The sequence below is a fragment of the Alligator mississippiensis genome, chromosome 1, assembly GCF_030867095.1.
Source record: "Alligator mississippiensis isolate rAllMis1 chromosome 1, rAllMis1, whole genome shotgun sequence".
Taxonomy (NCBI): domain Eukaryota; kingdom Metazoa; phylum Chordata; order Crocodylia; family Alligatoridae; genus Alligator; species Alligator mississippiensis.
In genome coordinates, this window is record NC_081824.1 from 483,815,754 (window position 1) to 483,843,707 (window position 27,954).

General features: G+C 54.3%; 1 protein-coding gene across 1 annotated transcript; it reads right to left on the bottom strand.

Annotated features, from left to right (window-relative positions):
* Positions 1 to 9,167: 9,167 nt before the first annotated feature.
* LOC132249243 (zinc finger protein 665-like) lies at positions 9,168 to 27,872 on the bottom strand. Its single transcript, XM_059723812.1, has 6 exons — positions 27,038 to 27,872; positions 26,732 to 26,942; positions 22,869 to 23,041; positions 22,308 to 22,434; positions 14,813 to 14,929; positions 9,168 to 12,115 (listed from the first exon to the last, which is right to left on the bottom strand). Exons 1-6 carry the CDS (start codon positions 27,389 to 27,391, stop codon positions 10,059 to 10,061), a joined length of 3,039 nt encoding a protein of 1,012 aa, XP_059579795.1. The 5' UTR covers positions 27,392 to 27,872; the 3' UTR covers positions 9,168 to 10,058.
* Between the last annotated feature and the right edge of the window lie 82 nt (positions 27,873 to 27,954).

Sequence of the window (27,954 nt, forward strand, 5' to 3'; positions counted from 1 at the left end):
CCTTCTGTTTGTACTCCACTTGGCACAGTAAAGGGGAAAGCACGCTTTGATTCTGTAGTTAAAAGCATTTGTCATGTCTTCTCTTCAGAGACATCCAAGTCAAGCTGCTGCCTCAGCCTGACTTGCATCACACCCAGATGGCCCCGGTTCACTCCCATTTTGCCTCACCCCAAGTCTCACAGTGTGATTCTAGACCAAATCAAAGGCTTGTTTTTCCTTCCAAAAAGCAAGGCCTTAGGGGACTCGGTCAAAACGCTAGCTTCCTCACTCCTGTGGCTGGAAACAATTCCGAATCCTTGAAATTCATTCTTTGAAACACCGGAGCAAATACAGAGACTCCAAAAAGAGATGTACTCTTGTAACTTGGAGGCTCCAATTCACATTTGCATGTCTGAGGCTGGCAGACTCACTCTCCACTTCTAAATGGGACAGTATCTCCAAACTGGTGGGGGAAAATAGAAACCAAGCACAGGGACATCTATCCTTAGATAAAAACTGCAGCCATTCATTTTCCCAGCATCAGGGCTAAAGAAACCTACTGAGTCCCCATGCACTAACTCAGGGGCGGGCAATTATTTGGGCTGCAGGGCCACTTAGGGAGTTTGGGTAAACTGTCATGGGCCAGGTCCCCCTGGCAACAGCTCACCCAAACTCCCTAAGTGGCCCTGCAGCCCAAATAATTACCTGCCACCGATCCAAGGGCAGAGAGAACAAAGGTTAGGGGAAGCTAACCTTTGTCCCCCCCTGCTCCCTGTACCTCCCCCCACCCCGAGTCTCTGGCACACAGCTGGGCCAATGTTGTCCTGTATTCCCACATGCTACTTTGGGCCACATGGGCACAGCTGGCTCAGTTCCTGCCTGACCTGGTCATGTACCGGGGACTTAGGGCGGGGGATCGGGTGCAGAGAGAAGGGGTAAACAGAGTGTACCACCAGCCCAGCCAGGCCCGGATAACCCACAGCTCCAGTCCTTCTCCCTGCATCCCCTCCCCTGCCCAAAGTCTCTGGCACATGGCCAGGCCAGTGCCATGCTGTACCACTTTGGGCCCAGGTGCCACTTCGGGGCATGTGGGTGCATCTGACATGGTTCCCATCTGACCTGGCCACTTGCTGAGGGCTTGGGGTTGGGCAGGAGCTGCACCAGCCACTCCAGCTGGGCCCACATGGTGCAGCCCAAAGCTGTGAGGGAACACAGCGTGGCATCATGTTAGCAACGCCTACACCCCTACCAGGTCCTGACCCGGCAGAGTCTGGATAACCCGCAGCTCCTGAGCCTCTTCCCCCCGCGCCCTCACCCCTGCCAGTGGAGAGTGACGTTTGCTGGGGCCAGGCTCTCTGGTCTGTGAACAGCCTCAGGCTTGGAGCAGCAAGCAGGCAGCCTCGATGGGCAGGAGCCTGGCCAGGGGCTCAGTGTCCCCTGCCTGGGAGTGTGCACTGGGGGCTGGAGGGCAGGGAAGGGCAGGCCAATGGGAAGGGGAATGGCTGGTGCTGCTGTAGCCGGTTGGCAGGGGGAAGGGAAAAGAGTGAGAAGCACGGAAAGCCAGGGCAGCCATGGGCCAGATACAATTCTCCTTCAGAGGAGCAGTCATAGGCTGGATAAAGTCATTTGGAGGGCCAGATCTGGCCCACAGGCCATACGTTGCCCACCCCTGCACTAACTGCATTGGCACTGTGCACACAGAATAAAAGTGCTCCCAAAAGAGTTTGCAACCAAAGACTTAGGCAGGGCAAGTACAAGACAAATGGGATCGGGCTGGAAAACCAGAGAGCAGATAAAATGTTGCCTAATAACTAGATCCTTGTTTTGATTTAGACACACCGTGACCAAGTCATAACTCTCCTTTCTTTAACTTCATTTATTAATTAATCTAATTTATTTTCAAAGATACAGCCATGGGCCAAATTTGGCTGTGGCGCCCTGGGATTGATGGCGCCCTCGGACTGACCAAAAGTGCTGTTTGTGGAGCCAGTCTGGCAGTCGCTGCACGTGGCACCATGTCAGCCCAGCCCTGTGCACTTGTTCCAGGGCCAGATCAGGTCTCGGAGACCGTCCCTATGCACCGGAGACAGCGTGCAGAGACAGTCCAGCGCATGCTGCGTGTGGCACACAGGGCTGAATGCACTGAAGTACTGGAGGCAGTATCACAACACTCAAGAAGGCTAGGTTTTGTTTTATGAATCTGAATTAGAGATGTACGTTTGACTATAATGGCTACTCACGGGACTAATTGCATGATATCTTTTGACCATTTGTGCCTTGTTTGTTGTAGTTTTTTAAACTTAATACATAATGTAGCAAATCAGTGAACATAACAACTGGAGAACTGGAACTGAAGAATAATGTGCGTTGTGTTTTGTGTGATGATGTGCCTCACCGCCTGTGCCACAACACCTGCACTCCACTTCTCAGCATATAGATCTGCCCCTGGGCACGGCCACGGCCACCTCACACAGCATGCGCCCAATGCCAGCTCTATGTACAAGCCCAGGAACGGTGCTGGTGCATACCGTGTGCAGCAGGCAGGGTTGGTTCAGGACACACATTACATGAAGTTGCCCAGCCCTGCACACTGGCTCTGATGTGTGGAGCTGGCCTGGGGGTTCAATCCGGGCTGTGGACCAGCCCCACGCTCTGTGGGCCAGATGAGTTTGACCCTGCCTTAGCCCAAGTCGTATTCCACTCTCCTCTTCCCTTCAGTCTCCAGCCAGACATGACACAGCTGTCAATGTTCAGCTTTTGTGTTTAATAGCTCTCCTCTCTGCAGGCTACCTCAGCGATTCTTGACACAACCTGACGCAGAACACTTCAACGCCTCCATTCAAACACAATTCCACATACTGACAGCTTCCACTACAGAAGCTGCATCTAGCAACTAACTGAAAAGACTGTTTCTTTTTCTTGTCAGCCAGCAGAAGAAATGTCCCTTCTTGGGGCGGGAGGAGCAATCAAAGGAGAACTAAGTCAAAGGGCTGAGTTTTGCACTCATGATCAACAAACCCTTTTGAGAAGCTCCCACAGGGAGCCAAGATTTTCACAGGAGCTTGACCTGTCTCCTGTGCTCAGGGCTGTCCCTAGCGGGGCGTGAACTGGAGCAACTGCCCCGGGCCCTGTGCTTTGGGGGGCCCCGCGAAGCCAGGCCGGCTGTATGTCTGGCCGCTTGCCACCCTCCCTCCTCCCCTGCCATGTCCAGGCCCCACACAGGCTGATTTCTCCCAGGCCCCACAACCTGCTACGGTCATCGCTGCCTGTGCTAGCAGACAGATGCATTAGACAGCACCCAGGGAGATTTAAACTGAAGGGCAGTCTAACACTGAAGGTGGTTAAGCACTTGAGCAGATTACCTAGAGAGGCTGTGCAGTCTTCTTCAGTGGAAGTTTAAGTGCAGGTCAGAATAACGCTTGGCTGGATGGATTAGACAGGGATGTTCCTGCCAAAAGCAGCAGGCTGGACTGGGTGACCTCCTGAGGTTCCTTCTGGCCCTGTTCTTCTAGGACTGTCCTGGTCCTCTGGAGCTGTAGTGGAAGGTCAGCCATGGAGAGAGGCAGCTTAAAACCAGTCGCAGGAAGGGACTTTGACTATAGTAAGAAACCTTTCCAGGGACAAATCAGTAAAGCTAACCCAAACTGAGGTTTTAGTAGATAAGGTTGTGAGAAAATGGATAAACTAAACAGTAACAAATCACCAGGACTCAGGACCTTAGGGTGAATGCCACTGAAGGGGCTCAGATCAGAAACTACCAAACTCCTAACTGTAGCATGCCTCCTATCACAAAAAACAGCCTTGCTATCAAAGGATTGGGGGATTGCCAATGTGACTCTGATATTTAAAAGAAGCTCTAGAAAAGAGCCAGGAAACTTCAGGGCTGTGAATCTAACTCAGGAAGTTAGTACAGAGTAAAACAGGGTGCAAAGCATTGCAAGTTATACCATACTAAGGCCCATTTGGTGCAGAGCACCTCCCCGGCCCACTCTGCCCTCCCAGGCTGAGTCCAAACTGCTGGGCCACGGAGGTGGCTCCTGCCCAGTGCCAGTCCCGCCAGACTGCAGCCTGGTGCCCTGCTGTGGGCAGAGAGATCTCTGGAGGGGCTTGTGACCCCCCATGCCCTCCTGACATCACCCATGCCTTCACACCCCCTGCCCCACACACAGTCCCCCCTTTCCCACATACTGGGGGGCAGGTTGGGACTGAGGGGCACTGACAGGGATGGGAGAGGTGGGGGGCTGCAAGTCAGGAGTGAGGGCAATGGCATGGGGCAGGGAGGACGGACCACACAGCTGCAGCTGGACCTGTGTCTTGGTGAGCAAAGGGGGCAGGGGAAGCCCTGATTCTCTATGATAAAAAACCCAAAATCAAATGCCAAAATTTATAGATGTTTATAGGTTTGGGATTTGGGGAATCTTCTTCTCAGTACTCCTAAATTGCACATTTAAAGACATGGAAGGTGGAGTGTACCTCCACACAAGATTGGACAGGCAACTCTTCAACCTGTCACAAATTAAGGCAGACTAAAGTTAGAAAGGTGCTTATCAGGGAGTTTCTATTTACTGATGATGCTGCCCTTACAGTCCACGACAAAGACCTACTTCAACAACTCATGAACTGCCTCTCAAGAGCTTGTCAGGCATTTGCTCTCACCATCAGCATAAAGAAAACCACTGTACTAGGACAGGGAAGATCCATCAATCATCATTGATGAGAACCAGCTAGCAGTAGTCCAAGAGTTCGGCTACCTAGGCTTCATAGTGACCACCAACCTTTCACTGGATGAAGAACTTCATGTTCGCATCGGAAAGGCTGGCACCACCTTCAGCAGACCAACTAAAAGAACCTGCAACAACCCAAAGCTTATCATCAAGACCAAAATGCTAGTGTACAAGGCTTGCATATTCAGCACTCGTGTATGTGGGGGGGAACATGGACAGCTCAAGCACTTCAAGAGAAAAAGTAAAACAGCTTCAACCTGCGCTGCTTACACTGCATACTCAACATCAAATGGCAAGATAAAGTTACCAATGCAGAGGTTCTTCAAACAGCAAATTTACCAAGCATGACAGCTTTACTCAAACACAGACAACTGAACTGGCTAGGCCATCGAAGAAGATCGGAAGATGGACGCATACCCAAGGACATGCTACACGGGGAATTACCGGAGGCAACAACAGGATACCCCAAGCTTCGCTACAAAGACACGTGCAAGCGAGATATGAAGGCATCTGGGATCGATCCTGACCAATGGGAAACCTTGGCAAGCGATCGTAACAAGTGGTGTCGTCTCCACCAGGGCATCAAAGTCCACAACAGAAATTGGCTCCAACAGCTTGAAAAGAGCCCGTAGGAGGCAAGCAGCTCCCAAACCGCCCAACCATGACATGTTGCAGGGGTGTAGGTTGTAGCCGTGTTGGTCTAAGGACATAGGCAGACAAGGTTCCTTGGGTGAATTTGATATCTTTGGTCTAATAAAAGATATCAAATTCACCCAGGGAACCTTGTCTGCCTACAACCATGACATGTACATTTGTAATCACTGCCACAGAGCATGCAAATCTCGGACTGGACTATTCAGTCACATGAAACACTGCAAACCATCTACGTCACAGTCTGCAATATCCACCATCTCCCATAGACGAAAGGATGCCAAAGTGGCGTTTCATTTGAATCACAGAAAAACATGTATTTGGGTTTTTTTAATCAGTGAATTTTTTGGTTTTTTGTTTGTTTGTTTTTTTAAATCAGAGAATTTGGGATTTTTAACAGAGAAAACCAGGATCCCTGGTCATCACAAACCCAGTCTGTCTAACCTGGTAGTTTACTTCTGGCAAGGGCCCACATCTAGCCCCGAAGGCCAAACCCTGCCTGTCTAAACACCAAGCCAGTCATGCAACATGAGACTGGGAAGGGAGACTTCTATACAAGGAATGTAAGAGCAGCTCACAAAACAAAGCATGCGATTTAATCACTGTTATTCTGGCTTGCCTAAAAGACATCATCAGCTCTTTGAAAATCCAGACAGTTTCAGATGCAGTCTGTTGTGACTGAACTCCACAGCTAACTACCCACAATAGGAAGACCAATTACTTTATTACTGGCTCTAATTTTTTTTTATTTTTCTTTTTGTTTTACATTGAGCTACCCCTTACCTGTGCATCATTATAAAAGTGGTGTGAACAGCATTAACTGAACCCTTTACAGTTCTGTAAACCTCAATTAAATGCTGCTGAATTTCTCCTTTCCAGATTAAAGTTTTTACATCTTGTGATAGCGCACGTTCACTTGGGATCTTTCTGGTTTTCTGTCAATGAGGCAGCAGCAGAGAAAGATGGACCTAGCAAGAGAAGCAACAGGGTGGCTGGAAAACACTGCAATGCCAAAGCCTCTGCCACTACCAGCTCTTCCTCTGCCTGCACCTGTGCAGCTGTGTCCAGGCTTGGTCACCGACCACGGAGGCTTCCACTGAGGTCTGGTCTGGCTTTGCAGGAACTGCAGCCGGCAGGTCCTTGCCGGGGGCAGCCGGGGTGGGGGCGCAGATGGCTTATGGCGTAAGAGGTACCTCCTGGGGAATTCTCTCGGTAATCAGGTAAAGGCGCTGCAGGAGGAGGCAGATGGGTTCACAAAGACCTCCAGCATTAGGGAACATGGGCCAGCCAGAGATGGTCCTGGAAGACGCAGGTACTCTAGAAGGTGGAAGCTGGCAGCTTGTCACCTCTGGCAACAGGCAATGCTCCTCTTCTATGCCTGCAGCTGCCCAGCTGAAGAACCGGTATGAAGCCCTGGCTTCAGATAAAAAGGAGCCCACTCCAGTGGCCGGGGAGGCCAAGCCCTGCTCTCTCCCTTCCCCTGCCAGGGAAAGAGGATTGAGACCACTACCAAGAGGAAGCAATGGGGGTGACGGTTAGCAACTCCCTCCTGCAGGGCACGGAAACATCCATCTGTCGGCCTGACCTCTGGCTGGGGAGGCCGCTGCCTGCCAGGAGCCCACATCTGAGACATCACAAAAACGCTGTTCAGACTCATCTGGTCCCCTGATTACCATCCCATGCTGCTCATCTATGTTGACAGCAATGATACTGCCAGGGACAACCTTGGGCAGATCAAAAAGGGACTACATGGTTTTGGGCACAAGGGTGAAGGGGACGGGCGTCCAGGTGGTTCTCCTCAATCCTTCCAGTCGAGGCTAAAGGCCCAGCTGAACGCAGACGCATCCCAGAGAGAACACGTGGCTGCGTCGAGAGCATTGCTGGCAGGGCTGCGGCTACTTCAACCTTGGGGCGCTGCTCCACAGGGGCTCTGCTAGGAAGAGAGAGGGCATCCACCTCACGAAGCCAGGGAAGAAGAGCATCTTTGCGTACAAGCTTGCTAACCTAGTGAAGAGAGCTTTAAGCCGGGTTTCACAAGGGGGTGAAGCCCAGGGCTCAGTAAAGAGCCCGGGGACCTGGATAAAATGCCCGGACCCAGCAGTAAGCATCATCGCCACCAGCGCCCTCAAGGATCGCATGGCAACCCACCAGACATGACCGAACCACCTTCCTCAGCAGCTTGCTGGAGGGCGAGTTCAGCAGACAGCGGGGACTTCTCCTTGCTGTGGAGCCAAGCCCAGAGTGCACCACTCCTCTTGCCCTCCAGTCTGCCTGTGCCCTGCAGCCCTCAGCACCCTCCTGCTCTCTCCATCCAGGGGAGCTGCCTCCCCACGTCCCACCCCAGCCCCTCTGCCAAAGGCTCAGCTCCCCACTGCTGCCTCTGCTCCTGGCCACGGCCAGCTCAGAGCAATCATGTCCCGCTCCTGTCCCAGGGGAACAGAGTCCTGCAACTGCCTCTGGTGCAAAGGCTGTGCTATGTGGGCCCTTGTCTCTGACATCTGCCCCCAGCATCTGGGCATGGGGTCTGTCGCTCAGGCCCGCCTTCCTTGCTCCCTGACTTCGGGGCAGCCTCAGGCAGCTATCTCAGCAGGAGCCCATGTGTGCAGCCCAGCTACCTGTGTGAACACGCTCCCCTGCCTTCTGCACATGGGAACAGCTCAGGCACTGCCAGGGAGGAAGGTCTCCCTCCCTGCAATCCTCCCTCCCTTTGGGGAGCGGCGGTAGGGCCAGACTCCCAGCAAGGGGCCAGTACCCTAGGCATGCAGGGGTCCCTTGGGCAGCTGTGCAGCAGTATACGTCCCGAGGATCATCATGAGTCAAATGGCTGTGGCACATTCAGGAAGGCCTCAGTACTCTGAGTGGGAGATTACAATGTGCTGCACTTCACCAGGAGAATATTTTTATACTTCCAGGGGGGAGGGAGGACCTGCCACCAGCTGCACCGCCTTCACCCCTCCTACCGCACTGCACTCACGTAAGGGACTCTACTGCCTCCTGCCCAGGGTTCATTCAACACGGCAGGGTCCTGGCTGCACAGCGGGACAGGGGAGTGAAGCCCTGAGTGGGACCAATTCCTGCTCCTCAGGGTTAGCAACAAGCTCTGTGTAACAGTGAATCCTGTGAAAGACAAGGGTCTGGGAAGTCACAGAGAGATCTGCCCTGGAAAGGCCTGAGGGTTCCCGCGGCACAGCTCTGCAGAGGACACAGACACCAACCACAAGGTACCATGTTCAGTTCAGGAGCTTTGCTAGCAGGGCTGTCATGAGAGAATGGGAAGGAGGGAGGGAGGGAGGGAGGGAGGGAGGGAAGAGTGTCCGGGTGACAGTATTTGGATCTTGGGGAGCATTGGATTTGCAGCTGAATAAAAGGCAATAACCCGTGGCTTAGCAGAGCTGCTGACCAGAAGGCAGAATGGTATGTTAAAAGTAACACTGCAAGACACTTAGGCAAGCATTATCCTCACGACAGAGTACTGTTGTACGATATATAGCTCACTGTGTACAAGAAACAAGATGTAGACCTCTAGCTATCATGAGGAGATAAAGCACAAGCAAGACCTTGGAGATGGTGAAGACATCAGCAAGAAACTTCAAGTGACGGAGAGAAGCAGAGGTCAGGGTTTAGGCAAGTGCTCATAGCAAAAAGACATGTAAATGAGTGACATGCAAAGGCAACTGCGTGCCAGTGAAGTAAGCCGTAAACAAAGGCGGAGCTTAAGGTGGGAAGGACTAAGGGTGCAGCGAAGGAGAGACAAAGGTGGGGTAAACGTTAATGAGCATCAACCAAGGTATATAAATATGAAACAAAATCATATTCACTGCAGCTCCCCTGTTTATTGAAGCTGGCCCGAAGCTGTCTCCACTTGGAATAAAGCAGTTGACAAGCAATTTGTGCATCGATCCACTGCCTCCCTAGTTTGGGGCATTGCGTAGAGTCAGGTCTAACAAACAGCTCAGGGGGTGGCAGTAGCAGCTCCTGGCGGACCCTACTGGGCATGCGCAGGTCTGGGAAAGGGGTGATGTGGGGATGAGGAAAGGCGAGGTCAGGGAAGAGGGTAGGGAATGCTGCCCAGCCAGAAATGCACTGCTCCCTGCAACTCAGGGGCTGATATGCCAGAAGCCCTGGACCAGGAGGAAGGAGAAAGCTGGGAGGCAGCCACGGAAAGTCCCTGGGTGTCATTTCACGCCAGCTGTCTTGGGGAGGGCACCCTACCGTTAAGGCACTTCTTCCCCTGCGAGTACTATTTGCTTTTAGAGAAGGATGGGGAATGCACAGGCTCCAAGGCTGATGCAAGATCATTTCCTCCTCTTCTCCTTGCCCCGCATGGAGGCTGACTTCTACCTGAGGTGTTTCTTCTTAGACTCTCCCCACAATCAATTCTTGTGGGCCAGCCTCTGGGCTCTGGATTCCCACTGTACCCTACAAGGGGCACAGCCTGAACAAAATCTTTCTGCACTCCACCGGCATGGGGGTGCTTGACTGAATGCAGCACTGGTGGGTGCTGAGCAGGCAGACATCTCCAAGCCCTTCCTGCACTGCTGGCAGAACTAGGGATGCTTCTGGGTGTGCATGTGCTGATTCCAGGAGGGGTGGGAGAGATGGCTGAAGCTTTTCCAATACTCAGGGCACCCATGTAGCTTCTCCCCTGTGTAGATGCACTGGTGTTCGGCACAACCTGGAGGAGTAGGCGAAGCTCTGCCTACACTAAGAGCAATGACGCGGCTTCTCTTCTTTGTGGATGCGCTGGTGCTGGGCTAGGTAGGAGGATCGCGCAAAGCTCTTCCCACACACAGAGCACTGATATGGTTTCTCCCCTGTGTGGATGCGCTTGTGCTTGGCAAGATAGGAGGAATGAATGAAGCTCTTCCCACACTCAGAGCACTGATATGGCTTCTCTCCTGTGTGGATGCGCTTGTGCACGGTCAAGGACGAGGACGAGGTGAAACTCTTCCCACACTCAGAGCACTGATGTGGCTTCTTTCTCGTGTGGATCAGCTGATGCTGGACCAGGCTGTAGGATGAGGTGAAATTCTTCCCAAACACAGAGCACTGATGTGGCTTCTCCCCTATGTGGATCAGCTGATGCCGGACCAGGGCAGACCAGGTGAAACTCTTCCCACACACAGAGCACTGATGTGGCTTCTCCCCTGTGTGGATGCGCTGGTGCTTGGTCAGGGAGGAGGATTGGGTGAAGCTCTTCCCACACACAGAGCACTGATGTGGCTTCTCCCCCGTGTGCATGCGCTGGTGCTTGGTCAGGGAGGAGGATTGAGTGAAGCTCTTCCCACACACAGAGCAGTGATGTGGCTTCTCCCCTGTGTGGACCAGCTGATGCCGGACCAGCTCGGAGGACCAGGTGAAACTCTTCCCACACACAGAGCACTGATGTGGCTTCTCCCCTATGTGGATCAGCTGATGCCGGACCAGGGAAGAAGACCAGGTGAAACTCTTCCCACACACAGAGCACTGATGTGGCTTCTCCCCAGTGTGGATGCGCTGGTGCACAGTCAGGGAGGAGGATTGAGTGAAGCTCTTCCCACACACAGAGCACTGATGTGGCTTCTCCCCTATGTGGATCAGCTGATGCCGGACCAGGGCAGAAGACCAGGTGAAACTCTTCCCACACTCAGAGCACTGATGTGGCTGCTCCCCTGTGTGGATGCGCTGGTGCTTGGTCAGGGAGAAGGATTGGGTGAAGTGCTTCCCACACTCAGAGGACTGATGTGGCTTCTCTGCCTCGTGGATCAGCTGATGCTGGGCCAGGTAGGAGGACCAGGTGAAACTCTTCCCACACACAGAGCACTTATTTGGCTTCTCCCCGGTGCAGATGCCCTGGTGCTGGGTCAGGTTGCCATAATGGGTGAAGTGCTTCCCACACTCAGAGGACTGACGTGGCTTCGCCTGCTCGTGGATCAGTTGATGCCGGGCCAGGTGGGAGGGGTAGGTGAAACTCTTCCCACACACAGAGCAGCGATGTGGCTTCTCCCCAGTGTGGATGCGCTGGTGCACATTCAGGTTGCAGGATTGGGCGAAGCTCATCCCACATTCAGAGCACTTATGTGGCTTCTCCCCCGTGTGGGTAAGCTGGTGTCGAGCCAGTTTGGACAAGGAGATGAAGCTCTTCTCACACACAGAGCAAGGATGACGCTTCTCCCTTGCGTGTATGCACCTGTGCCTGGCTAGACTGGAGGGCTGCCTGAAGCTCTTCCCACACCTTGTGCAGCCGTGTGGCTGCTGCATCCTCTGCACAGAGAGGCTGGTCATGCTCTTCCCACACTTGGTGCTAACATGGGGCTTCTCCCCAGCATGCTTTATCTTGTGCAGAGCCAGGCGCAAGGGGCAGCTAAAACTTTTCCTGCACTCAGGGCAGGAGTGGTCTCTCCCCCTGCGCTTGGTGGTGGGCTCCTGCTTCCCTCTGAGGCCCCCCACACTGCCTTGGTTTGCATGCAGTGTCTCTCTCCAGTGGACCTTTCCTTTCTGCCTCTTCTGGTGTCTCAGCATGACATATTCATCCCTGCACCCTGGGCTCTTTCGGGCTTCTTTCCCTTCTTCACTCCAATGCCCAACTAGAGATGGGACCTCGTTCGCTGCTACATTCTCCTGCTTTGGGGGCATCCCCTGGCCCTTGTGCCACTGGTCCTTCGCTGGTCTCAGGGAATCCACCTCACCCATACTCCCCAGGGAAGCCCATGCTGGCTCCAGCTTTCCAGGCCCTTCCTCAGGACCCTGCTCCTCGGTTCTGCTCAGTAACCAGGCATGTCCTGCATGGGAGGAAGAAACACCAGATTAGTCCCTGCCCTGCTGCCAAGGGGCAAGCACTGCTACTCCTTCTGCTGGGATGGGCCTCAGAGCAGGACTGGACCTTGGCACTTGTGTTTCCTCAAGAAAACTAGGTGTTTTTGCCAAAATCCCAAGTGACAGTGGTGCGGAGTGCCAGGTCCCTGTGCCAGTCTCATCTTCTCTACTCGGTGGAGTTAGGAGTCAGATTCTCAGGGTTTCTGGCCCAGCTCTCAGCCCCATCCCCCTAGTCCCTCCTGCAAGAAAAACGTGGGACATGTGCGTTTTGACTGTACCCGAATGGCTTCATGTTTTAAGAGGCAGAGGATGAGACCAGAGGGATCTGCTCAAAGGAAAAATGAGGCTCTCAAAGGGCTGCTGTATCCCACAGCACTGGTGGGTCCAGGGGCGGATGGTGCTGAGCCCTCCACCTGACTGGGCTGACACGCTCCACATGCCCCAGTGCTTTGGTGAGACCCATCTGCAATGCTTGTCCTTGATCTCTGGCAGTCCTGAAAGCAGCATCTGGTACAAGGGTGAACAGCCTCGGGGTGCATGTCCAGGACTTGTCACCAGTCAGGAGCATGTGCTGAGCACTGCCTTACACTGCTTGGTAGCAAAACCCATCACGGTTCATGCATTATCCCTCCAAGAAATGTTCTGGGAGTGGAGGATTGAGAGCAGTGATCTGCTTCCTACCTGTTTCAGGGGCAATGTCTGGTGCAGGGACTGAGCCCATGGAGCTTTCCTCTGCTAATGAATCCCAGGCAGCCTCCACATCACAGACAGCTGCACTGGGACAAAGGCCTTGGCACGAACCCGCACACGGACTCTGGGCTGAGCCTCAGGCTTCATGACACTCGGGGCCCCAGAGAGGAAACATCACAAGGGGAGAATCTGGTGCAAGCAGTGGGGGGTTCACTTCCCCCCACAACATGTCATCTTCTGAATCCCACCCACCCCACCCACCCACTTCATGCAGCCTGAGACCAGGGTTACACACGTCCCGTGCTCCAGGTCAACCAGACCAGGAGACACCAGGGACAGCCCCAGCCTCTCTCTTGTCCAACAAGAATGGCTGGGGGTGAAAAAGCCCAGAAGTGAGAGGCTGTGCCCATGAGGGGTGAAGATAACCAGGGCAGAAGAACCGAAAGATTAGTCCTGACTAAGTCCTCATAACTACACCCTCCTAGGACTAGTTAGTGCGGTGGAGCTACTTGTGGCAGGGCAGTCTCTACGAAATGCCACGTTGCCACCCCTCAAAAAGGTGAGTGCAGAGCACCTGAAAACCTTGGCTCCCACTGCCTTGTGGGTTACTCTTGGCTGGGAAACAGATAGGGGGAGCCTGCCCCAACAGAAAACCCCTGGTGAAAGCTAAGGAAGGAAAGTGTGTGGCAGGGTACACCTTGCAGCAGCTGTCACTTGAAGCAGAAAAGATTGCTAAAAAAGCAGCCTCTCAAGCTGCAAAGACAGGAATCTGTGAAGGAGCTCCAGCAGGGCCAGGGCCAATCACAGCGTCAAAAATGATCCAATGACAGGAACAAACTTAAAGGGGGCTAAGCCCTTCCCTTTTCTGTCTGTGTTTTCCAGGATGTGGACCAGCAGTGAATCATCACGAAGTTTCCCTGATACAAAGAAGAGTTGAGCTTCACTGCGCTCTGCATAGTCATTGTCTTGCTTGCGCGGCTGTGTTTGTGTACCGTCGTTGCTGTAAGTGGCTGTGGTGTTAACTATGCTAGACAAGGAAATGTAAGCACAACTTCTGGATGGGTTCTGGAATATCTGCAAAGTGGCTACAGAAAATGGTACCCCCCTGGAGCATGGCCTCCTGGGCCTCAAACATATCAGTCATGCCAAAGATCGAGAAGAGCGGATTGACTGATTTTTTGTATTCTCATCCTTTTCTTGGTTTCCTTTTGACCCTAATCTACAATGGCACAAGCAATACACTTGAACCAACAAGGAAAGCATTGCCCACTGTATAAAAGGGGCAGAATTCCCAAAAAAAGTCTGGTCCCAAAAAGGTCTGACCATGGGATGTTCCTCTGATCTAAAAAGCCATCTTAAATATCAAAGAAAACCGTCAACTTCAGTACTGGAAGAGCTTAAAAAACTAACCCATAATTATCACTGATGAAAAACTGTTTGGCTGGTAAGGAACTTCAGGATTAGACAATTTGGCATGAGGAAGTTATTAAAGTAATGGACAAACAAAGGAAGAGGGTGCTGTGTGCATGCTCTTACTCTGGGGAGTTGGGGGCGGTCGTGCATTTCTACGTGAACAGTGGGAAAGCCAGAAACAAGCATCTCCCACGCCCGGCAGAGGTCATGATGCCAGCACCACCAAAAACCGCTGCTGTAATGTCTAAAGCAGCCATGTGTCAGGTTGTATTGCAGGGAGGAACTTGTAATAATTACTATTAAAGGTAACTTGATATTAAATGAGACAAGAGGCCATGTCTATTCTTGGGGGTCTTTGGCAAAAAGACTAAGAGTTTCCACAGTTTGAATTTCACGGGGTGGAACAACACCCGTCTGCACACATGACAGCACAAGCTATATGAGGTCAGCACCCTGAAATGGCAGCACAGGGCAGGTCTGCAGTTTCCAGGCTCCCTTTTACCCTGGGCATGGTGAATTTGTGAGAGGGGAGTCCGGTGGAGGGGACAGCCACAACTCACCTGGCAGCAAGTCCTCCGACCTCGAGATTGCCCCACGGTCCTCATCACCACAGACCCAGAGTTCGACCTGTCCTCCCTGGATGCGGCAGATCAGTTCAGGGGCAGGGCCTCGATATCCTGTTTGGGCAGTGGTTAGAGAGTTTAACCATTGGTACTAAATGCAGAACAAGCAACTGAAATTTGGGGAATGGAGCCAATGAACTCAAGGATTAGACTAAGGACTTGAAGGACAAGGGAAGACGGACATTTAGGATGAAAGGGAAGGCATAGCAGGGGGAAGAGGATGGTCCTTTTCAACCAGGTATTGGACATGTGGTCATAGGAAGCAAACACCAGTGCAATTCCAGGCAAATGAGTGGAAATGAGTTTGGACAGGACACACTAGGCAAGAGAGGGAGGAAATCAGAATAACTGCATAAGGAACAGCTGTTAGTGCATTTTTAGGCACAATCAATGGCAAATGATATGGTCATGGTGAGAAGGCAAAGGGAAATCCTGTTATCAAGGAGGAAGACTCCAGGGAAGGTGGCTGGATCAATTGGAGGAGGAATATATACAAGTATGAGATGTGAGAGGTCTCATCATGGACAGAGCAGTGGGGAGCAAAGGGATTTAAGCCACCGGCCAAAAGTTCATAGTTTCATAGTTGGTAGGGTTGGCAGGGACCTGAGTACATCATCACGTCCGACCCCCTGCCACATGCAAGAATGAATGCTGGAGTCAAACGACCCCAGCTGGGTGATTATCCAGCCTCCTTTAGAAGATCCCCAGGGTCAGGGCGAGCACCACTTTCCTTTGAAGTTGGTTCCAGCTCCAAGGCGCCCTGGCAGTGAAGTAGCACCTCCTGATGTCTAGCCTGAATCTACTCTCAGTCAACTTATGGCCGTTATTCCTCGTTACTCCCTGTAGTGCTCGGGGGGAACAGGGACTCTCCCATTGTCTCCGGGTCCCCTTTCCTCAGTCTGTAGACAGCCATTAGATCCCCCTTCAGCCTTCTCTTGTGGAGGCTGAACAGGTTCAGGTCTCATCGCCTCTCCTTGTAGGGTCTGCCCTGCTGCCCCCGATCATGCGCGTGGACTCATTGGGACCCTCTCCATGTCATCCAGACCCCTCTTGAAGTGTGGCACCCAGAACTAGATGCAATACTCCAACTGTGGCCTGACCAGTCTCGCACAGATGGGGAGGATCACCTCCTTGGCCCTGCTCGAGATATATCTGTGCATGCATGAGAAGGTGCAGTTAGCCTCCCTGACTGAGTCCCCACATTGGTGGCCTATATTCATTTGGGCATCAATAATGACTCCAAAATCCTTTTCTGCCTCTGCACTGACGAGAAGGGAGTTCCCAGCCTGTAGGTATGATGCTGGTTCTTCCTCCCTACATGCAGCACCTTGCACTTGTCAGTATTGAATCCCATCCTGCTCTCATCCACCCACCCCTGTAACCTGTCTAGATCTAGTTGCAGCCTGTCACTCTACTCCAGCGTGCCCACTTCTCCCCACATATTAGCGTCATCCACAAAGTTGAACAAGGTTCTTTTCACCCCCGTCCAAGTCGGTGATGAAGATGTTGAACAGTGCGGGTCCGAGGACCGAGCCCTGGGGGACCCCACTGCCCACATCTCTCCAGGTCCATAATGACCCGTCCACCTCCACTCTCTGTGTGCAGCCCTCCAGCCAACGAGTGACCCATCTGACTGTGTAGGCATCAACACCACAGTCACCTAATTTCTTAATGAGAATGGGGTGAGAGACTGTTAAAACCAGGGAGAAGACAACACTAATTCAGAGCACACATGGCTCCAGGGCAAAGCAAGAGCCAGAGCTTTACCCAGGAAAATGAGGGCTTGGTAGTTCCTCAGCATCTGGTCCCGGTAAAGCCCCTTGTCTTCCTCTTCCAGCAGCTCCCACTGCTCCCGTGTGAAATGCACTGCCACGTCCTCGAACACCTCCCGGAGCTGCAGGCACAAGCGTTACAGCATCAGTGTCTAATGCCTCGCTGCCCCCACAGCCCTGTCTGCACTTACTGCGCACTACTGCGCTTTGCACACTTAGCCAGGACAGCCAGGGGTACGCTACTCTGCTGACACGGCATGCAGGGATCCTGGTATTCTCTGTTTAAAAACTGCAAATTCTCTCATAAAAAAAAAAACAAAAAACACCAATTGCTCCAAATGCATAGCCCCCCCACTGCTGCGATGGCCCGTGAGCAGGGAGTCAATGAGCAGGGACTGCCAACAGGAGCCATTTCCAAGCATTTTGCAGGCAGGAGTGCAAACCCCTGCAAAGACGCGCCAGCGTTTGCACCGGCATTGGCACAAGGCGGGCAAGCAGAAGCCAAGTCCGATTCTTTGGCAGGGGACACAGGAAGACAAGTCACTCTACATTAATGGTAAGGCCGTGATGGGCTGCCAGGGACCCGGCCCCAGGGATGCTGCCTGCCCGGGGCTCCTCTGAGTCCTCCACCCACACAGAGCCCGCATGCAGGTTAAGCCACCCTCCCCCCGTCTGTGGGGGCTGCCTGGCAGGGCCTCTGTGGGCTGTGGGGGAAGTGGGGAGCGGGAGTTCCCTTGCCTGTCCCACGTGTGCCCACCTTCGGGCCCTGGAGGGGCAGATGAGGGAGCTCCAGGCGGAGCTCAACGGGCTGAGGGGAATCAGAGCTGCCGAGGACAAAATTCACGGGTATTTCTGTTCTCTGCAGGGTCAAGTACCTAGTGGAGAGGCACCCCGGGAGGGATCCAACCCAGCAGTATCACGGACCATTACCACCAGGGCCAGGGATACTTGTGCTCCCGCAGTGTCGACCCACGCAGTACACCTGGGGAAAAGGTACGAGGCCCTGGCAGCATGGGAGGAGGAGGCAGGGGAGGTTGACTCCAGAGCAGCCGATGTGGCTCCACACACGGCGCAGACTCAGCGATGCCGGAACACCCACAGGAAGAGACGCCGGGTCCTCGTCTGGGCAACTCCCTCCTGAGCGGAACGGAGGGACCCACCTGTCGCCCGGATCCCATGGCACGTGCGATTTGCTGCTTGCCTGGATTCAGGACATCATGGCCATGATCCCAGACCTCATCCGGCCCTGTGATCACTCCCCCTTCGTCCTCATCCATGTGAACATGCATGACGCGGCCGGGAGTTGTCCGGACCGCGTCATGAAAAACTACAAGGCTCTGGGCGACAAGCTTAGGGACACAGGAGCACAGGTGGTTTTCTCATCTGTTCTTCTGGTGAGCAGACATGGAAGCTGCCACGAGGCTTGCACTGGAGAGGTCAACCGGCAGCTTCGGAGCTGGTGTTACTGGGCAGCTTTGGATTCCTCGACCATGGCTTGCGCTTCCACACAGGAGAAATATTAGGGCAGAGCAGGCTAAATCTCTCCCTGACAGGTAAGCATGCATTTCTCTTCCAGGTTGACTGATCTTGTACAGCGAGCTTTAAACCTAGGTTCGTCGGTGGATGCGGATGCAGAGGTACAGGAGGACACTTCGACATCAAGGCGGAGGAACACCGTTCTCAACACAGCGGCTGAAAGGGATCTTGCACTCAGAGTTGATTCCAGGATGGACATGAGCCGCAAACGCGTGGAAGCAGTCAGTAAGGCTAACCGCACCTTGTTGTGCATCCACAGATGCATCTCAAGCAGGTCCAGGGAGATGATCCCTCCCCCTCTATGCAGCGCTGGTCAGGCCACAGATGGAGTACTGCGTCCAGTTCTGGGCGCCGCACTTCGAGGAGGGATGTGGCTAACCTTGAAAGGGTCCAGAGGAGGGCCACTCGCATGATCAGGGGGAGCAGGGCAGGCCCTACTAAGACAGACTAAAGCTCCTTAATCTATTGCTGGCCGCCCCATGGATTGCACGTTCCTGATGTTCTCCTTCTTCAGGCTGGGCTGTCCTTGTGGGTGCCACATGGTTTGGTGGTCCACAGCTTCCCCCGCCCTCATCTTCCCCTCCCCCTGACAAGGCTAGTTTAAAGCCCGCCGGAGGAGATCCGCCAACCTAGAACACACGCTTACCTTTGGGGGACAGGTGAAGCCCATCCCACAGCTAAGCATGTGTTCTCTTCTAGGTTGGCAGATCTCCTCCGGCAGGCTTTCAACTAGCCTCACTGGGGGGAGGGGAAGATGAGGGTGGGGGAAGCCATGGACCACCAAACCATGTGGCACCCACAAGGACAGCCCAGCCTGAAGAAGGAGAACATCAGGAACCTGCAAGCCATGGGACAGCCAGCACTACAGCACAGGTAAGCAATAAGGGGCCCTTTGGGCATCAGAGCCAGGAGGCAAAAAGGCACCAGTCACAGGCTCAAGTGCCTATACACTAATGCTAGGAGCATGGGGAGCAAGCAGGATGAACTAGAGCTCCTGCTTGCACAAAACACCTACGACTTAGTAGGGCTAACAGAAACCTGGTGGGATTCGTCCCACGACTGGGCGGTACATATTGAGGGTTACAGGCTGTACAAAGGACAGGGTGGGGAAGAGAGGAGGAGGGGTTGTGCTCTATGTCAATGAGCGATATACATCGACCCTCATCAAGACGGAATCGAAGGAGGAGAAAGTAGAACGATTGTGGGTTAGGTTACATGGGGGGCAAGGAGAAAGGGATTTGGTGGTAGGGGTCTGCTACAGACCCCCACACCAAGGGGTAGAACTAGATGCGGGGCTCCTGAGGCAGCTCTCAGAGACCATAAACACTAGGGAGCTGGTAGTCATGGGGGACCTAAACTACCCAGACATCTGCTGGGAGACACAGACGGCAAAGTCCCACCGTTCACACAGGCTCCTATCCTGCGTACAGGACCTCCACCTGACACAGGAGGTACACGGTCCCACCAGGGGGAATGCCTTCCTGGACCTGGTACTGGCAATGGGGGATGACATGGTAGGGGACCTACAGACTGGTAGTCACCTGGGGGACAGTGATCAACAAATAATAGAATTCATCATAAGACGTCGAGTGGGTAAGGTAACTAGTAGGGTGAAAGTGCTAGACTTTAGGAAAGCTGATTTCAATGAACTCAGGCGATTAGTCAAGGACGCACTGCAGAGTAGAAGTTTTGAAGAGATGGGAGCCCAGGAAGGGTGGCTGTGCCTTAAGGAAATGATCCTTTGGGCACAGAGGGAGACGATCCCGAAGCGAGGAAAAAGAGGGAAAGGGGCCAGAAGGCTTCCTTGGCTGACCAGAGAAATCCAGGGCATCCTGCGGACTAAAAGGGGAGCATATAAAAAGTGGAAACGGGGAGAGATTACCAAAGAGGAGTATACCTCCTCTGCTCGCACTTGTAGGGATGCAGTTAGACGGGACAAAGCTACCATGGAGCTGAGGATGGCATCCCAAGATAAAGATAACAACAAATTGTTTTTTAGATATATAGGGAGTAAAAGGAAGTCCCAGGGAGGAATAGGACCCCTGCTAAATGGGCAGAAGCAATTGGTGACGGACAGGGGGGACAAGGCTGACCTCCTCAACGAGTTCTTTGCCTCAGTGTTCCTAAGTGAGGGGCACGACAAGGCTCTCACTGGGGTTGTAGAGAGGCAGCAGCAAGGCGCCAGACTGCCATGCGTAGACCCTGAGATGCTTGGTGGCACGGAAGTGGAAAGGGATCTTGGAGTCCCAGTGGACTCCAAGATGAACATGAGTCGGCAGTGTGACGAAGCCATCAGAAAAGCCAATGGCACTTTATCGCGCATCAGCAGATGCATGACGAGCAGATCCAAGGAGGTGATACTTCCCCTCTATCGGGCGCCAGTCACACTGCAGTTGGAGTACTGCGTGCAATTTTGGACGCCGCACTTCAAGAGAGACGTGCATAACCTGGAGAGGGTCCAGAGAAGGGCCACTCGTATGGTTAAGGGCTTGCAGGCCAAGACCTACGAGGAGAGACTGGGGCACCTGGACCTTTCCAGCCTCCGCAAGAGAAGGTTGAGAGGCGATCTTGTGGCTGCCTATAAGTTCATCACGGGGGCACAGAAGGTGAATAAAACCTCACCAATTCCCAAGGCGCCCCCGGGGGTTACAAGAAATAATGGCCACATTATCTAGCAGAGAGCAGATTTAGACTGGACATTAGGAAGAACTTCTTCACCCTCAGAGTGGCCAAGGTCTGGAACAGGCTCCCAAGGGAGGTGGTGCTCTCCCCTACCCTGGAGGTCTTCAAGGAGGAGGTTGGACAGTTGTCTGGCTGGGGTATTGTGTTCCCAGCACTCGTTTCTGCCCAGGCCAGGAGGTCGGACTTGACGATCTATTCAGGTCCCTTCCGACCTTAGATACTATGAAACTTTTTCATCTAGAAAATGAACAGGATGAACAGACTGGGGCTGAAATATCACATCTCTTGTTGAGAGAGAGAGAGAGAGAGAGAGAGGTGTAGTAAATGCCAATTCTTCAATGAATGGAGAACAGTTACTTAGTCGTAGCCACTCCATGAAAGAGGTAAGGAAAATGTTAGTGCAGCCAGAATCAAAAGGACAACCAACATGAGTGATAACCAGCAGGTTTTTAGAAGCGGGCAAAAATCCTCTAACATTTTCAAGATAACTGCAGAAAAAAAACAGAAATCTCTTTGGTCTGTGCTCAGCTAAAAAAAGCATTTGCGCACTTCCCTAAGCAAATCCTCTGGAGGAAACAGAGGGAAAAGAAAGCACCAGGAAAGCAAACCGACCCAGGAAGAGGTAAGTTCCTCAACCTTGCACACAAGACACAACAAGCCCCGGTAATACAGATATTCTGGAAAGGAAAATTGGTTTTCACTACGCCCTGCACCAAGGAGGACTACAGGAGGAGGACAAGAAAACCTGTGAGAATGGGAGAGCGAGCTTGAGAGCACACATCTCAAAGGAAACAGAGTACAGCCACAGTCTCTGATCTCTGGAGATGAGGATGACAGGAAGGACGGGGAGAGAAGCGTCCAGTGATTCCTTGCTACAGGTACCAGGGCTCCATCACGTGTACGTAGGTCACTAGGAAGGAGTCAAGGAAATGCATAATCCATGTCATGTAGAAGAAAAGACTACAACATCCAATAACTCCAGGGGGTCCTACCCAGAGGAGGAGAAAGGGGATTTAGAGAGCACTGAACTGAGCACGCTCAGATTGTTGAATGGGATTGAACAGGAGACACTACGAAACCGGGCGAAAAATCACAATAATTCTCCAAGGACCGTCTGTGAATGAATTTGTAGGCGGTGATGGAGAAGATGTGCACAGGCTGAGAAGGCAAAGGGGGATCATTCGCCAAGAAGGAGCTGAATGTCAGTACCAGGAGCTACAGGAATGGGGAAGACTCCAGTGAAGGTGACTGGATCACAGGAGGGAGCAGATTTCAACATGAAATGCCAGAGACATCAGATCACTGACAGAGCAGTCAGGAGGAAGAGTATTTAAGACACCTGCCAAAAGCTTATGAGAATGAGATGCTTGAAAACCAGGGAGAAGACAACACTACTTCAGAGCTCACATGGCTGCAGGGAGAGGCAAGAACCAGAGCTTTACCCAGGGAAAGGAGGGCTTGGTAGTTCCTCAGCATCTGGTCCCGGTAAAGCCCCTTGTCCTTCTCTTCCAGCAGCTCCCACTCCTCCCGTGTGAAGTACACTGCCACGTCCTCAAACACCTCCGAGAGCTGCAGGTGCAAGCGTTACAGCATCAGTGTCTCCTGCCCCCGCTGCCCCCAGCCCTGTCTGCACTCACTCTACTACAAGCATTTGCACCTTAGCCATGGATGCAGCTGTGGACATAGGAGCTTGTGTGTCAGCCTCAGCCCAGCTCAACACGCTCCATTTCCTCGGCCCTTGGAGGCAGCCCAGGCAGCACATTTAGAGGCAGGGAGCCCAGCTCCAGGGACTCTGACCAGGCCTTCCCGTGCCAGCATCCCTGGCTCTCTGCACCTGGGAGTGCGCGCCTGCTAATGCAGCTTGGGGGGTTTGCAACTGTCACCAGAGACATCTCACTCTTCAGGTTTCTCTGCTCCCCAAAATCTTGACAGCACCCCTGGCTCCTCCTGGGCTCTTCCCCAGCTGCACTCCCACCCCCACCTCCAGCTGGTGCCCTGCTCACCTCCATGCTCTGCCCCTGCTTCGCCGGCCTGCCCTGCCCCTCCTGCAGCTGGCCCGGCCCAGGTGTCAGGGAGCCGCTCTGTCCCCGTCTCCCTGGGGAGGGTCTCTGCGGCTCCAGGTTTACAGGCCCTTCCTCTGGAGGCTGCTGATCCGCTCTGCTCAGGGTCCCAGCACCTGCGGGTGGGAAGAGAGTGCACAGGTGAGCCCTGGGGTGGTGGCAGGAGGAAAGCCCTGCTCGTCTCCTGCACTGGCCTGGGGCGAAGGGAGCTGGAGGCTGCAGTGTGTGGAAGAGGGGGGAGAAGGGAGACTCATGATCCCACGGCTCTCGCTAACAGACCTTCACAGGCACGAGGATGGAGATGAGCCCCAAGCACTGTCCCAGGGAAGGTGGTAATCACAGCGCCTTGTCCGAGCCGGCAGGGACATCGCTCCTGGGGAAGAAGCTGCCGTGATGTTGGCGCTGTGTCACATTCACATTTTCAGGGGGCAAAGAGGGGAAATGCACAGTACAGTCATGTGAAATGCTTCCAGGAGCACTGGGAGAACAACAGCCATGGATCTGTTGGAGCACGGACCCACCGAGCAGCTCTGGCAGAGATCTGTGCACTGAGGGACGGGGCCTCCTGCCTCTGGCAACAGGAAACCCACCGCTCCTCACCTTGCCTGGGGAAGGGTGTGGATCTGGGGCACCCACCTGGGGACCCTCCACGTGCTGACAGCTCCCAGGTCTCCCCTGTCCCGGAGGATCTGCAGCAGGACGGAGGTCTGGGTGAACTGCACCTGGACCACCTCAAAGTCACTAGGCAATTTCACATCCCCATCACCTGCACCAGCCTCAGCCCAAGGGTGACAAGGAGGCCTGCACCGGCCTCGTATTGATTGATATTATTACAACACGGATCTTTAGCACAACAATGAGATCACCGATTGTGACCATGGCAGCACGGCAAGAGCCAACAGCCGTAAAGCGTCTGTGTGCAGGGAGCTGCACACCGGCGAGGAACATCCAGCACCTTCAACCAGCCAGACAGTCTACAGCCCTTTCCCACCTGCGCCACAGGGCTTTTTCATCTTGTGGCCCCGTCCCAGGCAGCAGCCGGCATTAGAGCCTCTCCCCCCGAGCACAGGACAGCCACTCAGGCACCCAGACCCATGCCCAGGCCTGTCTCCAATAACTCCCTTGTCCCTGGCTCCTTGGGCTCATTCAAGAGCCACCAGCTACTGTCTGCTCTGCTCCGCTCGCTGTCCCTCTTTGCAATACTTGTTTGGAGCCTGCGACCCCACTCCCAGCCCTGCTTTCTTTAGCCTGCTTTCTATTACAGACCTCCCATCCAAAGTCCTGAGCTTGACCAGGAGTTTGCCCAGGAACTGGCTGAGATAGCTTGCTCCAGGACCATGGTTGTCATGGGTGACTTCAATTACCCGGACATCTCGTGGGAGGATCGCTCAGCAACATCTGAGCGGTCGCAAAGCTTCCTCTCGTGCGTGGATGACCTCTACCTGACTCAAGAAGTCTATGGGCCAACAAGAGGCAAAGCACTGCTCGACCTGGTGCTGGCTACGGGGGATGACCTAGTCGGCGACCTAGTGATCGATGGGAAGCTGGGTGACAGCGACCACGACCTGATCACCTTCACCATCCGCCGAAAAGCTGGCAAGTCAGTCAGCAACACGCAAGTCCTTGACTTCAGGAAAGCCGACTTTGACAAGCTCAGGAGGCTTGTCAGTGAGGCCCTAAGGGACCGTGACCACAGGGAGAGGGAAGTTCAAGACGAGTGGTTGCTCCTCAAGGGAGCGATCCTCCATGCACAAACTAAGTCTATTCCATCTCGGAGGAAAGGCAGCAAGAGGGCACAGCAGCCCCCCTGGCTCTCCAGGGACCTAGCAGACCTCCTGAGGCTAAAAAGAAAGGCCTACAAAGGATGGAGGATGGGACTCGCCTCCAAGGAGGATTATTCTGCACTGGTCCGGTCCTGTAGGGAGCTGACCAGGAAAGCCAAGGCTGCAACTGAACTCCAGCTAGCTTTGAGCATCAAGGACAATAAAAAGTCCTTTTTCAGATATGTGGGGAGCTGGAGGAAAAGCAGGGGCAACACTGGACCCCTGCTGAACCAGATGGGGCAACTGACAACTGATGCCCAGGAAAAAGCCAACCTATTAAATAGGTACTTTGCATCAGTCTTTCATCAGCCCCATGGGACACCCGTGCCAGCTACAGGGCCGGGAAGTCCGGGTGAGGGTGATCCCCTGCCTTCCATTGATGCTGACTTCGTGAAGGAACATCTTGAGAAGCTGGATACCTTCAAGTCAGCCGGCCCTGACAATCTTCACCCCAGGGTACTCGAGGAGCTGGCGAGCATCATAGCCCAGCCTCTAGCACGGATCTCTGGAAACTCTTGGCGCTCTGGTGTAGTGCCCGAAGACTGGAAGAAGGCCAACGTGGTGCCTATCTTCAAGAAAGGGAGGAAAGTGGATCTGGCTAACTATAGGCCCATCAGCCTGACTTCTATCCCAGGGAAGAACTTAGAAAAGTTTATTAAAGAGGCCATCCTTAACGGACTGGCCAATGTCAACATCTTAAGGGATACCCTGCACGGGTTTGTTGCGGGTAGGTCTTGCTTGACCAATCTCATTTCCTTCTACGACCAGGTGACCTATCACCTGGACAAGGGAGAAGAGATTGATGTCATATATCTTGACTTCAAAAAAGCCTTCGATCTGGTTTCCCATGATCACCTCTTGGAGAAACTGGCCAATTGTTGCCTTGGTTCCTCCACAATCCACGGGCTGGAAAATTGGCTCCGGGGTTGGACCCAGAGGGTAGTAATTGATAGAAGTCACTCATCATGGTGACCAGTGGGGTCCCCCAAGGCTCTGTCCTTGGACCCATACTGTTCAACATCTTCATTAATGATGTGGACACTGGAGTCAGAAGCGGGCTGGCCAAGTTCACTGATGACACCAAACTTTGGGGCAAAGCATCCACACCAGAAGACAGGCGGGTGATCCAGGCTGACCTGGACAGGCTCAGCAAGTGGGCGGACAAGAATCTGATGGTGTTCAACACCGATAAATGCAAGGTTCTCCACCTTGGGAAGAAAAACCTGCAGCATCCTTATAGGCTCGGCAGTGCTATGTTGGTTAGCACTATGGAAGAAAGAGACTTGGGGGTCATCACTGACCACAAGATGAACATGAGCCTGCAATGCGATGCTGCGGCTAGTAAAGCGACCAAAACGCTGGCTTGCATCCATAGATGCTTCTCAAGCAAATCCTGCGACGTCATTCTCCCCCTGTATTCGGCCTTGGTGAGGCAGCAGCTGGAGTACTGCGTCCAGTTTTGGGCTCCACAATTCAAAAAGTATGTGGAGAAGCTTGAGAGAGTCCAGAGAAGAGCCACGCGCATGATCAGAGGTCAGGGAAGCAGACCCTACGACGACAGGCTGAGAGCCCTGGGGCTCTTTAGCCTGGAAAAGCGTAGGCTCAGGGGTGATCTGATGGTCACCTACAAGTTTATCAGGGGTGACCACCAGTATCTGGGGGAACGTTTGTTCACCAGAGCGCCCCAAGGGATGATGAGGTCGAATGGTCACAAAGTACTACAAGATAGTTTCAGGCTGGACATAAGGAAGAATTTCTTTACTGTCCGAGCCCCCAAGGTCTGGAACAGCCTGCCACCGGAGGTGGTTCAAGCGCCTTCATTGAACACCTTCAAGATGAAACTGGATGCTTATCTTGCTGGGATCCTATGACCCCAGCTGACTTCTTGCCCTTTGGGCAGGGGGCTGGACTCGATGATCTTCCGAGGTCCCTTCCAGCCCGAATGTCTATGAAATCTATGAAATCAAAAAGGCGGGTAAGGACCTGGCTCCGGGTTGGGCGGGGGCTCCTCTTCGGGGACATGGGGCAGTTCATCCTCGGGCCCTGGGGTTTCCCGCTCTCCTGCCTCCTCCAGACACCTGTCCTCACCATGGGCATTTGGCTGCTGCCCCCAGGAATCACCAGGCTCCGTCAGGGCCCGCGGGGGCTGCATCTGGTCCGACGACCCCTCCTCGACCTTCACACGCGCCGTGACCTGGGGACGAGACACGTGTCACTGGGGAGCTGGGATCTGGGGGGGACATCCCCCGACACGTGGAGGTGCAGATGGCACCAAACAAAGGCTCTCACCTGGAGCTTCTCATCCTCCGCCTGCCCCAGCTGAAACCCCTCGGCCAGGGCCACGGCCTGGGCACATGTCTCCACGTGACACCCGCACACCCAGCTCCGCATCTCCGGAGACAGGATGGCCAGGAACTGCTCCAGCACCACCAGCTCCAGCATCTGCTCCTTGCTGCGGTGCTGGGGCTCCAGCCAGCGCCGGCACAGCTCCCGCAGGCGGCTGCAAATCTTCCCTGGGCCCTCGGCTTCCCGGTAGCGCAGGCCACGGAAGAGCTGGCGCCAGGGCTCTGGGGTGGGGAGCTCATCCCGCGCTGCCAGCTGTGGGGTCGCGGAGGGCAGCTCGGCCTCGCAAGGGGGCTGCATGGCCTGCGTCGCGTCCTGCCCCACAGCTCTCGGTGCTGGACTGGCTCCGGTCTGGACGACACGAGGCACTTCTGCACCCTCAGCCCCCGCTGGGTCCTGCTCATCCAGCTCCTGCCGGGCAGGGGAGGCCCACAGCTGCCACGGGCTCCCCAGGAGCGGTCTCCCCGGCCGGGCCCGGGCTGTGGGCCGTGTGCGGGTGGGAGCCCTCCCCCCCGGCCCCGGCCGCGCTGCAGGGAGGTGCGAGCCCCGGCCCGGGCCCGGCCCTGCGCGGCGGGGACCGCGTGTTCCGGGCCGGGGACGCTGGTGAGGGGCGGCCTCAAGGCCCGAGCGGGACGGCCGAGCGCGGGCACACGGCTCCCGAGCGCGGGGGGCGGGGGCGGGGGCGGCACCGGCCCGGGGGAGCCGCGGGAAGGCGGGCGGGCGGGGCACACGCAAGATGGCGGCGGCGACGGGAAACGGCCGACGCACACGTGCCCTTGTCTCGCCAGGCGGGGGGCGGGGCCTGGGTCTCCCCAGGGTGCTTTGCGGCGGGGCGGGGCGAGCTCTTCCCCCCTCGGGTGTGG

Bases quoted from the DNA above. Each gene is read 5' to 3' on its own strand.
- LOC132249243 (XM_059723812.1), bottom strand. From the start codon at position 27,391: ATGCAGCCCCCTTGCGAGGCCGAGCTGCCCTCCGCGACCCCACAGCTG. The intron at 26,943-27,037 runs GTGAGAGCCTTT...TCTCGTCCCCAG, and splicing joins CGGAGGATGAGAAGCTCCAG to GTCACGGCGCGTGTGAAGGT. The intron at 14,930-22,307 runs GTAAAGCTCTGG...CTGCCCAAACAG, and splicing joins CCAAGCCCTCCTTTCCCTGG to GATATCGAGGCCCTGCCCCT.